At 44.9% G+C, this 14,289-nt stretch overlaps 1 protein-coding gene across 1 annotated transcript; it reads left to right on the top strand.

Annotated features, from left to right (window-relative positions):
- Positions 1-1,920: 1,920 nt before the first annotated feature.
- Positions 1,921-13,588, top strand: HSDL2 (hydroxysteroid dehydrogenase like 2). Its single transcript, XM_072359663.1, has 11 exons — positions 1,921-2,026; positions 5,360-5,523; positions 5,939-6,037; positions 6,168-6,282; positions 7,278-7,381; positions 8,197-8,295; positions 10,329-10,523; positions 11,059-11,130; positions 12,069-12,215; positions 12,777-12,905; positions 13,281-13,588. Exons 1-11 carry the CDS (start codon positions 2,010-2,012, stop codon positions 13,391-13,393), a joined length of 1,254 nt encoding a protein of 417 aa, XP_072215764.1. The 5' UTR covers positions 1,921-2,009; the 3' UTR covers positions 13,394-13,588.
- Positions 13,589-14,289: the final 701 nt, after the last annotated feature.

Here is a 14,289-nt window from a genome sequence, read left to right as displayed (position 1 = left end):
CATCGTCAAGGAGGCTGGCTGACAAAAAGAATGTGCTTTTCCAGGCCATTTCTGAAGGTACAGCTGAGGACTAAACCGTAACAGTTACTTTACTTATTGAATAACACTTTTATGTACGTGTTTTATGTTTTGCTTTTTGTCACTTTGCCTCATGTTTATCTACTAGCTCTGTTCCAAAGTTTTGCTGAAGGGAACTGAGAAATGATTTGAATAGCGGTAAATGTGGAAATCCCAGATCCAAAACACGGCCAGAACTCAGCATTGCAAAAGCTGTGATTTGACCCTTGCTCAACAAATACTTTGTACATTTTAACAAGCAAAAAAAAGAACCAGCTTTAAACTGAGATGAAACCACAGATCAGAGATGAACATTTCATTAACTACTGAACAAAGCAGTAGAAACTCTTGCTCTGTTCTTGTTTGCAGATCATGAGAGTTCAGAAAAGCCCGTGGAATTATATCTGATTTATAATCTGATTTATAAGCCGCACTGCAGCATGCATTGAGACAAGGTGGGGATGAAAGGACAGAGCACAGCTCTGGTGGAAAGGGCCGGGCGTCACTTTGGAATGATCATTGTGAATCTACGTTGGGAGTGGCAGAAGCACCCATCACAAACACGTGCCATCACTATGACACCCCAGCAGAACCCCCGGGATGTTCAGTAGGATTTCACTTGCCGAGTGGCACAGTGAAGACTGCTTTGTTGCAGAAATGTCTGCAAGGACAAACCTCAGTTGGACTGAGCAAAGATGCTCCCACCCTGCAGGAGGTGGTCGAGGACCAGCTCGTGATGCTGCTCACTCCCACGTCCGTCTTTAGCAATTGAAAATCTTAGTTCCCGTGCCTTGCTGACTTTCAAGTGCAAGGTGATAGTAACTGACTCTTCTTTGCATTTTGCAGCCCCTCGTCTACTCGAACCCAGACTTCGGAGAAGAGAGCCCTCGGCTCCTCGAGCAGCGCAGGCCGAGACCTGCCCGGAGGAGGAGAGCCGTGGCGGACCCCTGCTGCTGTTCCTGCAGGGGCTGCCTCCTGGCCGAGTGTCCGGCAGCCACGGGGCCCCGGCCGCGCAAGCGCCGAAGGAGAGCCCCCGGCCGACGCCGAGCCGGAGCTGCTCACAGCCGGCCAATGCGTGCTGCAGCAGCGTGGGGAAGGAGCCAGCCTGTGGTCCCGTCCCTGCTGCCACCGAGCAGCGGCTGGAGCCCTGCTCTCTTGTCGTTCACCGCTTCACCTTTCATGGGAGACAGCTTGACACGCAGCCCAGCGCTGCAGGGGCTTCCCTGGCGCCCAAGAGCGCAAGAGCAGCGGGCTCCCGGGGCCGCCCAGCTTTTCCATTCCTTATCCGTCACGGTGAACATACAGCAAGAAGTCAGGGTGATGCCACCGGAGTGGGAGCCTTGGGAGGCCCCGCAGCGCCCACCTTTCACCTGCGGCTCCGTCTGGGCAGAGGGAGGCTTCTGGCTGCGCACCGGCGGCTGTGATGGCGATGTGGAGATGAGCAGAGAGCGCCCTGGAGCGGGGGGATGTCGGCACTGCGGAGGGACCCGAGGTGGGAGGGGACAGACCGATAGTTATACGGGCAGGATGTTTCAGTAATAAATCGTTTCAGTTGTCACGTCCTTTTGGTCATTCTCTCCTTTGCTTAAGGGCGAGATCTCAGATGCAGTTTTTATTTTGCCTCTGAAAATGTGAAAGGTTTTGCCCTTGGTGTTGGAACGAGGTGTACTCCCCCACGGAACTCCGCGCGACACTTCCATCAGCCCTCCAGGACGGCCGCGGGCACTTCGCTCTATTAATTTCGCCTCAGGCCGCCCCAAGGAAGCCCCGCGGGGCTCCCGACGCGCCCACAGCCCCTCCGCAGCGGCATTCCGCCCCTGCCCCCGCCCGCCCCTCCGCCCGCCCCTCAGCCCTGGCTCCGCCCGGCTCCCCGGGCCGCGGCTGCGCGGAGGGCGGTGTGAGGAGGGAGCGCGTCCCGCGCGGAGCCGACAGCCGCCCTGTGCCGCGCCGCCATGCTGCCCAACACTGGGTAAGGCGTCCTGGGATTTCCTCCTTCCTTCGCTCCGAGACACCGCCTCCCGCGCCTCGGCTCCCGGGGCAGAGCCGCGCTGGGGCCGGCGGGGCCGGGGCCGGGCGGAGGGATAGCCGCGTGCTGCGCAGCCCGCTGTGGGCGAGGGGAGGCGGGGCGGAGGCCGCGGCCGGGCGGCGGGGCCGGACCGGGAGTCACGCTCGGCGCTGTGCGCTCACGGGCCGAGCTGTGTGTCTGTCCGGAGGGCAAAGTGCGGCGCTGGGTGCGCTGTAGAATCTGAATGGAGTGACTTTTGCGGCGTTGCTCTCGTGCCCGGCGCTGCTAATGAACGGGGACGTACGTTGTCCTTATTCGTTCCCGTGTGTTGCAAGCAGTAGTCGTGAAATGCTGTACAAGTGCAGAAAGTGTCCACGATGCGGCCTGTGGGCTCCCCTGGTTGTGGCCGTGCCTGCTGGGAAAGGAGCCCGCCTTCGTGATTCTAACAGCCCTGAGCCTGCGGGGCTCGGAGGTGAAGGTGACATTCGCAACTCAGCCTCATTGGAGCCTTCTCAACGTCGGCGACTTTAAACAACTTCCTACCAACTTTGTAACAACTGAGACTGTCGAGTGCCTTACGAAATAAGTTTTGCAACTTCTTAGCCGGCTTAGGGCCCAGGAGAGCAAAATGCTTTGCGTTCTGTGCACTTCTCTCAGTGACGCCGAATAAACGTGAGAGGAGGCTGATGTTTCTGGCTTTGCTGGAGCTCTCACACTGTGCTGAAGGGGACAAATTAAATGGTTATAGGAAAACTAAACAAGAAAGTTTAAAAAGCAAGCAAGCAAAGAAACAAAAAAAAAACACCCAACACAATAAAAGCATAAGAGAATCGAGTCAGCTCAGCGTTTCAGAAGGGATGAAATGAAGGTAAATTTTCCCTTTTAAGTGTCTGATGTTGATGAACAATTTGTGTGGGCTTTAGTAGGAAATGGAATCTGCAGGAGGAGCTCCAGCTGCAGGACCAAGGGAGCTCTAGAGAGCCTTTGAGAGGCTGCTGTTGGGTTTCTGCAAAGGTGTGCACTCTCCCAGCTGAGCTGGCCCAGTCCCTAAGCCTGTCCTTACAAGGCAAGAGCTCCAGCCCTTGGCCAGTTCTCTCTTCCTCTGCTGAACTCCTATTTGTCAACATGTGTCTCATATTGAGAGGCCCCGGTTTGGACGCTGGGTCTAAGTGTGGTCTTACAGGTGCTGACTAGAGGGGCACAATCCCTACCCTCCAACTGTTAGTTGTGGTTCTTGCATCCTGGGATGCAGTGGGCTTCTCCTGGTGGTCATACTGCTGAGTTACACTCAGCTTGCTCTGCCAAGTTCCCCAATGCCTTTTTTAGTTTTGCAGCTTCTTGGCAATTCTTTCCCCAGCCTGTATCAGTGCAGAGACCCCATCTTCAAAACTGCATGCCTGTCCTTGCTGCCTGTCTTGAGGCTTCTGTTGACATTCATCTGACCTGTCAAGGCTCCTCTGGATGGCAGTCCTGCCCTCAAGCACTTCAGCCTTTTGTCATCCCTCCCCAGTACACTTTGTCTTCTTCTCCAGGTTGTTGAACAGGACCAGTGCTGGGGTAGATCCCACTTAATAGTGGTCTCCAGGCAGAGTATTGCTTCTTACCCACCCCCCCCTGAACCTGTCCAGTCAACCTTTCTCGTACCCCTTAGGCTGTTAGCCATCCAGACTATTATGTATTTACTTGGATACAAAAGTATTTTGAGAGATGTTAATAAAAGCCTTGCTAATGTGAATGATGTCAGCTGTTATCACTTTGGCCTCAAATTCTTCCATTCTATCACAGAACTCAATCAGGTTTCACCAGGCCTGATTTTACCTATGGCAAACCCATACTTAAAGTTCCCAGTCATCATAAACATGTATCCAGGGAAGGAGCTGGTCCATGATTTTCACACCAACCTGGAGAAGGCTGAAAAGCTAGCAGGTCTGTGGATTGGTGGAGCATTTTTTCTGGCTTCTTTGACTAGGTGTCACCCATTCCCTTTCCCCTTGTTGACAAGGGACTCCAGTGATTGCTGTGGCTTGTCAGGTATGAAGAGTGGGGCCTTGCAAGGGCACGTGCACACCTGCTACAGCCTGATCTGTGGACATGTATGGCTGTGTCCTATCAAGAAGCTTCTAGGTCAACTCAGGTTTGATACTGGGTAAAATTTCTTCTCCTTGAGACTGATGATGCATGGGAACATGCTGCTCAGGGAAGTGGTGGAGTCAACATCTCTGGTGTTGTTCAGGAAGGGTTTAGATGTGGCACTAAAGGACATGGTTTAGTGGGCATGGTGGGGATGGGTTGAAGGTTGGAGTATATGGTCTTTTCCAATCTTCCCAATTCTAAGATGACCTCTCATCTATGGCTAGTTTTTCTTGTCCTGGTAAACCATGTCCCTAAGCAAGGCATTACCAGTATCTGCTCTCACTGTATCACCCATGCCACTCAGCAATGCCTTCTCCTTGTTCAGCCTCTTTTTACCCACGTAATAGCAGATAAACAAGTTGCCACTGACTTCCTTTGCAAGTCTCAGCTGCAGGTGAACTTTGGTTCTCCTCACAGTGTGCTGATATACTCAGGCAATATTCCCAGTTCCTTTTTAGCTCACTGGTGCTTCCCCTCTGTGCGACACCTTTGTACACAGGGGCTCAGTCACAAGTCGTTTGCACAGCTGTGTCAGCCTGCTGGTTGGTTGGACAGACTTGTAGGGATTTATTGGGTTAAATGCAGTTACTTGCAAACTGAGTTTGCTGTGAAAGCCTTAAGGGAAATCATGGTCATTTTTGAAAATCTGATTTTTGGCTCTTGTCTTTGGCACCCTGCACTGGGATTGTGATCCTGGACTTTGCCTTTACAGCATGTTGAGCCACCAGTCCTCTGTGTTCAGAGGGCCAAAAGAAGTAGATTACAGAGAGCTGAGTGTCAAAACGTTAGAATTGGCTGGTTTTGTTGTTTTTAGGAGTCACGCCTTTTCTGTTTTCGGAGAACGCAGCAGTTCTGTTGTGGGCAGCCTTGGATTATTGTACAAAAAGGGAGAAATGCGACTGGGTGACCTGTACAGCCTTCCTGCTTCTTTGTATTGATAAACAGGTGAAGTCATTGTATCTTCAGTGGTGGTGAAAGGCTTTGCTGCAGCTTTATCCATTTATTCTGTATTTTGGGTCTGTTTTCCTTGTAAAATGTTGAAGGCAGTTGCCTGTTGGGAAGACTGCAGTGATTGTTTTTGTCCCCAAAGAGTGCAAGAAGTCACTGAGTTCCAGATTTTGCTTTGTTCCCCCTCTTGTTTCCCCTCTACCTCCTCATCTTCAGGAAACTAGCAGGCTGCACGCTCTTCATCACTGGTGCGAGCCGGGGAATTGGCAAAGCCATTGCTCTGAAGGCGGCCAGGGATGGTGCAAACATTGTCATCGCTGCCAAGACAGCAGAGCCCCATCCTAAACTTCCTGGGACTATCTACACAGCTGCAGAAGAGAGTAAGTTGTAATCAGGGTGGGCTTCAGACTGTGGGCCGTGTGCGTGTCCTTGCTTAGTTCTTGTGTATGAGTGGGAAACTGCTCAGACTCTCCTAGCTCCCATTCAGCTTTAAAAGAATGAGCCCGAGCGCTTCTCTTGCCTCCCAGGAATTCTGTGAGGCATTAAAGTTTGATGGTAATGAATACACATGTGCTTAAAGGTAAAAATGTTATGTTAATTAAAATGTGTGGTGAGCCATGCACGTTCTCAGTGTTAGGATTTTGTCGTGGCATCCCTATTCATTCTGCAGTATGTAAAAGAGTCACGGTTTGAAAGGTATAATTTTTAATGCATTCACTGAATGATAAATTCTCAGTGGGCAGTTTGTGCAGTCTGAAAGACAAATTCTAAGTGTGTTGTTTTCTAATCACGCAGTTGAAGCAGCTGGAGGAAGGGCATTGCCATGCATCGTTAATGTGAGGCAAGAAGAGCAAATTATTAGTGCCGTGGAGAAAGCTGTGAAGACGTTTGGAGGTATGCTGAGGGGCAGGGGAGTCTACCAAGCAGATTATTCAGTGAAGAAGAGGAAAGAACAGCCTAACCTGCTTTACTCCTGTTTTTTCTTATTTCACTGCTAATGTGAGGTGACTTACTTTGAAACCAGGGATTGATATTTTGGTGAACAATGCAAGCGCCATCTCTTTGACCGGCACTTTGGAAACAGATACCAAGAAAGTCAATCTTATGATGGATGTCAACGTACGAGGAACCTACCTCACGTAAGTGCTGAGGCAGCAACCAAAGCCATTTTAACAAAATGTTTAATGCTGTCTCAGCTTGTCTGAGATCTTGGTGCAGAAAGTAATAATAACTAAATACATATATGTAAATAGTGTGGCTTTTTTGTCTGTGGAGAAGACAAGGAGGATTTCCCATCCGACAGCATACCTGTTATAGTCATCTTGGTTCCCATGCAATAAGAAATCTGTTAGTGAGTCTCAAACACTGTCACTGGAAAGAGCTGAAACCCCAGCTTGTTTAAGCGGGTGGTAAAAGACAGCATCTACTTTAATAATTTTACAGTTGAGAGTGTTTTCTCTGTGGCTGGCAGTATGCTTGCATCCAGATGAAATGCATGAGTAGCAGGCAGGTAGTGTAGTCCATGGCAGCTCTGTTATCCCTAACAAACTTGGCAGAAATTCTCCATTAGAGAGGCAATGAAAAAACATGCCACAGTTGTAGAAGTGGCAGTTACACTTTACAGATTAAAGTAAATTCCAAGTTGAATTAAATATATTACTTTCAGTCTCTAGAGTGTAGGTTTCCAGTTTATAGCCTCAGTAGCTTTTCACTGTACTGTATTATTTTTTAAATGTGGTTTTAAAAATGAAATAAATACGTGAGCAGAAGGTAAGAAATATGGGACTAGATGATTCTCTACACTGTTAATCTGGCTTGTTAGCACATCATGGTTTACTCCCTTTCCAGAACTATTACAAGGAGACTATTGCTACCGAACATCTGGAATATCTGCTTTAGTAGATGCTGCTGCACAACTTGGAGGATGCAGCCCAGCTGTTAGACATGAATGCTATTCCTGAGATAAGTGAGATAGGACAGGTTTTTTCTGTTCTTTTCATCAGTTAAATACTTGATTACAGGGGAAGGGTTTCAGCTCACCACTGGGCCTTTGTGAAACTAATGCTCTGCTGTAAATGTGATAAATGTTTTGTAAAATAAGAGATGACTGTCTTGCTTGATTCCTCTCTCCCAGGTCTAAAGCGTGCCTTCCCCACTTACGGAAAAGTAAGAACCCCCATATCCTGAACCTCAGCCCACCTATGAATATGAAACCCACGTGGTTCAAAAATCACTGTGGTAAGTAGCATCCATTGGCTTTGTTGTTACGTGTTGAGAAATGTATGAGTAACTAATGAGGCGTGCAGGAGCTCCTGCCAAGAATTCCAGATATTGTGTTTTTAGTGCTCACAAGAGACTGACAGGAATGATTCCTCAGGGTGTTTTGCACTGAAAGAAAAGGTGGAAGAAAATTATTTTCTGATAAAACACAGTAGAAATCTCATGCCCCTAGCATGGCCTTTGTATTTCCAAGAAGGTTCTACAGGTAAGAGTTATGAGTTTTTCATAGGATTTCTTAAGACTACACCATGTTTTCTATTCCCAATAGAGGTAGGAAGGCAAAATCTTTTTTTCTTTATGCTTCCGCATTTGATTTGATAGCTATAAAGCTCTGTGCTGTCTTTTTAAATGGAAATTATCTTTGAGGAGTGAAGGAGGCCACAATTGCGTCTTTGGGCTAGAACATACGTTGCTCATTTTAAACCTGTGGATTACCTTTTAAATTTCAACACTTGGAACATGGTCAAACTCCTCTTGCAAGTCCATGTTCCTTCTATGCAATATCCCCTTCTCAGAGTATACAAAAAGGATTTACAATGTGCTTTTTTTCCTTTTTTTTTTTCCTCCCATATGCAATACTCATGTAAAAGGGTCAGTTTTTATCTGATGGGGATGGTGGGAGCTGGGAGAGTCTCTGCACTCTAGGAAGATACTGCTTTGACCCCAGAAAGTTGATTTTTCCATAACTTACATCTCCTTTGAAAGTAAAATTCCGTGCATAGACTCTAAATTTGTATCCTACTAAATATGTGATTTTTGTGTGCTTTTTGTAGCCTACACAATTTCTAAATATGGCATGTCCATGTGTGTCTTGGGAATGGCAGAAGAATTTAAAGGAGAAGTTGCTGTCAATGCTTTATGGCCTAAAACAGGTGATTATTATGATTTTTTGTGTTTTGTCCTATACAGGTGGCTTTATTTAGGACTGATTCAGGACACCGAGCATTTCTGTGTATTTTTTTGTGATCAAAGATGTTGTGTGGGTATTGGCTTTCTCTATATAGTTCTCACTATAGCCTTCCCACTTTCACTCAAACTTGCATTCAGCCTGAGCACATTCTGCTCTTTCACCTGTCTTGTCACTGCTCCTTTCAACATGACTCAAGCCTTGGTTTGCACACAGTCCCTGAGTATTAACATAAATGTCCAGTACTATTTAGAATCCCCAGCTAGTTAGATTTCCAGAAAGTAGATAAAACTGACAAGATACATACCCCTGTAGATGTAAAAAAAAAAAAGTTTTGGCTCAGTGGGAAAGCAGTTGCTTTTTCACACAACCATGCAACACTTCTTTCAAGTCACAGCACACTGAAGAGCTGCATAGCAGAAAAATAACTTGGTGTGCCCATCTTATACTAGCTCCAGTTTATTGTCCATGGGTCAGTGAGGAACAGGGCTGCTGTTGAAGGTTTGGTCAGCTGCTGAACAAAGAGACCAGTGTCTTGAAAGCATTAGAAGCAGTAAGTGAGCTCTCAAAATTTGTGTATATTAGTGTTTCCTTGATGAAAACTGTTCATGTGGCCTGAAGTATAAATGTGTGTAATGTTCAGTGTAGGAAGAAAAATGTTGTTTTGAAAGGTTTATCTGCCAAAATGAAAGTTAACTACCTTAGAGAGTGAGAGAGAGAAGTGACTTTCATAGTATCTACATTACAATTGCAAAATTTTTAATTAAAAAGAACGACATATATATGTGATCCGCTTCAATGCTGAAGATTACCACTGTGCTACTATGGTTCTATTGGTTCATCCAACTCCTTGAAATGTGAAAATATGCTGATAGTGAGATGTTAGGAGCTCTCAATTTAACTGAAAGTGAAAGAGGTAGCCTGCCAAAAGGATGTAAGAGTGTGAATGAGTAGTAGAGGTATTGCAGGGTCAAAGTGGAAGATGCTCTATGGGAATTAATGGAAAACCAGCAGCACTTTGTATGAAATAGGTGGAAGGATATGCAGATTGTGAGACAGTAGATGCTCAAAGGTTTTTCATATCAGTCTTTGCCCACGGTCTTGCTATGTTTAGAACAATAATAATTGGCTGTAATACAAAAGTAGAGGAGCATAAGCCAGGAAAAGTGATCAGTCAGAGTAGTGGAATATCCTCACGCTGAAAGGACCTGATAAAATTCACCACCTTACATGGCAGAAGTCATCTCCAACTGTTACAGATATTTAAAAAAGAAAAAACAAGAAAAGAAATCCTACTGCACATCACGTTTCAGCTGACTGAAGAAAGGCAAATATGTTTCCTGTACATTATAAAGAGAAAAACATCTGTCTGTATGTATACAATACCTTTGATCAACCTCGGTTTCTTTTATCCAAATCAGGTGAAGTGCTGTAATTAGACACCTTAGACATGGGTTTTATTCATAGGTCTAACACAGCCATTCTGTGGACTCTTCAGAAAGTTATTTGAGTTTGTGCTATTGGGTTTCTCATCCTTAACTTAGAGTCACTTTGTTATCTCACAAGTTATTGCGGGGCTAAAATTAAGTATTGAGATTTTCAGTACGGTAATCGCTGCAGAAAATGTTAATTACTGATGCACATTCACTTTGAGAAAGATAGTTGTCCTGTTAGTTTTTCATGTCCTGAATAAAGCCAGAGGAAGTCTTTGCGTGGAAAGTATTGATAGAAGCGTTGAATAATATGAATGTTATAAGGAGTTCTTCCCATTATTCATCTTTTGGTTCCTTTAATACTTTTCAAGTAAGGGAATCTTTACACTTTGAGAATTGTTTGCTGGTTGAGCTTTCTTTGCTGGTTGATGGGATTTCACAGTTTAGTCTTCTCATGATTTACTTCCATGTGAGAGAAGAATAAAGTTTATGCACTTGCCAAAGACATGAGTATGTGATGTCGTCAGTGTTAAACTTGTAACTTCCTGTCCTCCGAATTTTCCAGCCATACATACAGCTGCTATGGATATGCTGGGAGGATCCGGAATAGAGAAGCAGTGCAGAAAAACTGACATAATTGCAGATGCTGCATATTGCATTTTAACAAAGCCGAAAACTTTCACTGGAAACTTCATTATTGATGAAGTTCTACTGAGAGAAGAAGGCGTTAAGGATTTTGATGTCTATGCAATTGCACCAGGTAAAAGAGATCTTTAAAATGAGAAGTTTGGGAAGGAAGGAAGGAAGGCTGTATGGGGAATGTGGATATATTCCTATGGCCTCTTAAGTGAGTCAGTCAAAAGATAATTTGCCTCAGGTTTGAGAATGTGGATTCTGGGAAAGCACATAATAGTCCACTGAGGATCTAATCATCAATGCCTATATATATATATATGCCTATATATATATATATATATAAAAACCTATATATATATATATATAGTTTTTTTAAACCCATTAACAAAGAGAAAATAGACCTGCACCACAGGTGCATGTATTACTATTTACCAAATAGTGAGATAGCATTTCTTCATCTTCAGATGTTTCTGATTGCATTCGTAAGAGGCTTCTAGGTCTGATTTTAAATGTACCAGAACCTAAACGTGTCGCCTTGTCTTCTTTCAACCTGTAGTTCATTTACTTGTAAACTGAGGTGCTGTTGCCTTCAGAATGGATTCCTGTTTGTGCTGTTCACCTTTACTTGGGCTTACTGTTATTGTTCAAATCCCCTTTAGGTCATCCCCTGATGCCTGACTTCTTTTTGGATGCTGAAACTGACATGACAACCACAGAATCAGAAGGCCATGGTAGGGCAACCTCTGCATGTACATGTCGATTACTTGTGATGATAACGAATGCCCTCTCTATTTTAAGTTACTTTTCTCCCAAGCATTTGGACTACATTCAAGCTATTTGGCAAAATCTCTTGTATTTGGGATGTTTGATTTATGGAAGTGACTGTAGCATCTGCAACTTTCACAGTTCATAATCAGTGCCTTATTTTGAACAATCTTTTTGCTTTTTACCACCAGAGTTAAGTGATATGAAGAGTACAAGTAAATATTGCTGTAAAAAAATCACAAGCAATCAGCATATTTTGCAGGAGTGTTACACCTTTCTTGTAGTGTGAGAACTTGAGAGCCTCTATTCCTACATGAAGTTCTCACAGTCACAGATGATGTGAATGTCTACAAGATGAAATGGAGAAGTTGTTTATTACAGAAGCATCAGGTTCACTTTTTCAGAATAGCAATGTTTCTATTGGAGGGCAAATAAGAATACTGAACATGTTTTATAGGAGTGCCAAAACAAATATAGGAAAGGAAAGAAAGAGGCTAAGTTTGAAAAGAGTCCAGTTCCCTTGGAAATACTATTTGTGAGTGTGCACTTAGACTTTTCTGCCAGGAATGGGTGCTGCCAACCGCCTGGATCTCCAACACAGGTTATTTAGTAGCAATTCACTGAGTATAATGTTTATTTCCTGATGTACCTAACTGACCTTCTGCATGGCTTTTAGGGCCTGCTAAGCATTACATGCTTTATAAATTGCAAATGCTCTTTCTTAATGTTAAATTAGCACATTCACTGCAGTGTAGAAAGCTGCTGATTAAAGTAGTGAATTGATTCACAGCTTAGAAGCTTTTGCAGAAGAACTGCTGAAAATATATATATATTTCAGAGTATCCTATGTATGTTAAAACAGAGTTTCAGCATTTTACAGAGAAAAATCATCTGTTTCCTGTAGGTGCTTCACAGGCATCAGGTGGAGCCAAGCTTAATAAAGAATCAGCTTCAGCAGGGCCTGTTGCAGAGACATTCAGAGTTATTCAGGGAGAACTCAATAAAGAAATGGTGAAATCCACGCAGGGCGTCTTCCAGTTTGAACTGTCAGGTAAGACCATCACTTGTAAAATCCTCAAATGCTCACTTTTCTAGCAAGAGGCAGTCTGGATTTTCACATGTAAATACTTGTCTTTTAAAACTGGTCTAGGAACAGGGACATCTTTGGGTGTGCTCTATAAGATGCTGCCTTTCAGAGCCAACTTCAGCACATGTGGGATTTACCCTACTGCTGTTGTCACAGGGAGATGCTTTCTGCATCAGTAGCACGTGGTGTTCTTTTGGGGGCTGTGGTGTGTCTTCCCGGTTCTGCTGTGTCACCCTGCTGGCTGTGCTGCACAGGGTCAGCATGGTAGTTCTGTTCCAAGCCCCTGCTGCCTCCAGCTCCACCAGCAGCCACTGCCTTGGGCTTGTCCCCTGACACGTAGCATTGTGGGGCATCTGCTGGGGCTGACCTTGTCTGCACAGAGAGTGCGGGGCAAGTGGCAGCTTCTGGCATAGCATCTCCGGCGTGTCTAGCATGAAGATGGGAGAGAAAAGCAGGCGGGGGTAGCAAAGGGCAGGGCACATCAGTCCTTGTGGTGCTGCCACAGGTTCTTCCTGTTCCGCTCAGGTGATGAAGGAGGAACTTGGTACCTTGACCTGAAAACCAGCAGTGGGAGCGCTGGGTTTGGGAAGCCTCCTGCAGCAGCTGATGTTGTGATGAGCATGTCGAGCGGCGACTTTGTGAAGATGTTCACTGGTGAGTAACAAACGGGTTTGGCAGAACAGAGGCAGCTACTGGTGGCAGGAAACATCTTGCTGATGGATGAGCAGACAGGCTCACCTCTCTTGTGGTCTTGGAATTGGATGAGCTGTGGTTGGAAGTGCATGGCCTTTAAATTCCCTTCCAATGTAAGTCACTCTGTGAGACCATGATTTTATAATAAAAACGTCTACTGCTTTGTTCAGTAGCTATTAACATTTTCAGAGCGTAGCTTCAGAAAGCAACCAGTCAATCTGTTGAACTTCTTTTCTGTTGCTTTTACAGTAGATCTTGGTAGTAAAGTAACTACTATATGATATGGAAATCTCCAGTTCCTTTCCTTTTCCTGATGATTCTGTGTCTTCTTTTTAGGTAAACTAAAGCCAACCATGGCCTTCATGTCAGGAAAATTAAGGATTAAAGGTAACATGGCACTAGCAGTGAAGCTAGAGAAGATGCTGACGCAGTTCAATGCTAAACTGTGAGGGAGAAGCAGTACCAGCAGAACATCCAGCCTTTCTTTTATAATAGCAGTGCGACATTTTAAAATGATAATCTACTTTTTTCTCTTTTTTGTGTGTATAATAACTATGGATAAAATGTTAGTTTGTTAGAGAAGACCTAATTTAGTTTTATTAAGACTGGAAGGTGTTTGTGATTAAACAATTCCTTCTTGAGAATACTTCTATCATGTTACTGGTGTTTTCTTTCTTACACTCATTTGGAGCAATGCAACACATCTGAAGTGGGTTTTCTTTTACATATTTGCTTGCATGCATGTCCCATAAGAAGTCTGGGAGGGGCAAATATCACCTTGCAGATCTGTTTCTGAGATACAAACGCCCTGCAGAGATTCCTGTGCTGATGTAGAACACTGTGGATGGTTTTTGTTGTTGCTTTTTGCTTTCCTGGGCTTATTACCCACAGCAGTTCTTGTACCTCTGTGTTTCGCAGAGCTGGGCTACACACGTTCACACAAACACACCCCCAGCCCAGACTGCCACAAACAAGGTAATCCCTCCCTCAGCACCTGTGTGTAGCACCAGAGGGTTTAAACTACAACATGTTTACAGGCACATCAGCTTCCTTCTTTAGCATGAAAAGTATGGGAACTCATGAGAAAAAGCACAAATGCTAAGTGGACGAGAGCACACATTCTCCTCCTCGTTCAAGAGCACGTGCAAAGCCAGAGGTAACAGCCTCTCAGTGTTACCAACAGAACTGCTCAAAGTGTAGGGCATTTTATTCTTAAGTATGTAGGGAATCTTTCAAGACTTAGAATTTATTTTCTAACTCGTGTAATGGTCAAATAGTTTATAGTCTTCAAAGCCTGTGCTCAAACAAAATTATTTGTGCTGTAAAGGTTCCATCCCTGTTGAAT

Source organism: Excalfactoria chinensis, chromosome Z (genome assembly GCF_039878825.1).
Source record: "Excalfactoria chinensis isolate bCotChi1 chromosome Z, bCotChi1.hap2, whole genome shotgun sequence".
Lineage (NCBI taxonomy): Eukaryota > Metazoa > Chordata > Aves > Galliformes > Phasianidae > Excalfactoria > Excalfactoria chinensis.
Note: the sequence above shows the minus strand (reverse complement) of the source record. Positions and strands in the feature narration are given on the sequence as shown.

Excerpts from the sequence above, each read along its gene's own strand:
- HSDL2 (XM_072359663.1), top strand. Across the intron at positions 7,382-8,196 it reads GTGGTTCAAAAATCACTGTG|CCTACACAATTTCTAAATAT; the intron begins GTAAGTAGCATC and ends TGCTTTTTGTAG. Across the intron at positions 11,131-12,068 it reads CACAGAATCAGAAGGCCATG|GTGCTTCACAGGCATCAGGT; the intron begins GTAGGGCAACCT and ends TGTTTCCTGTAG.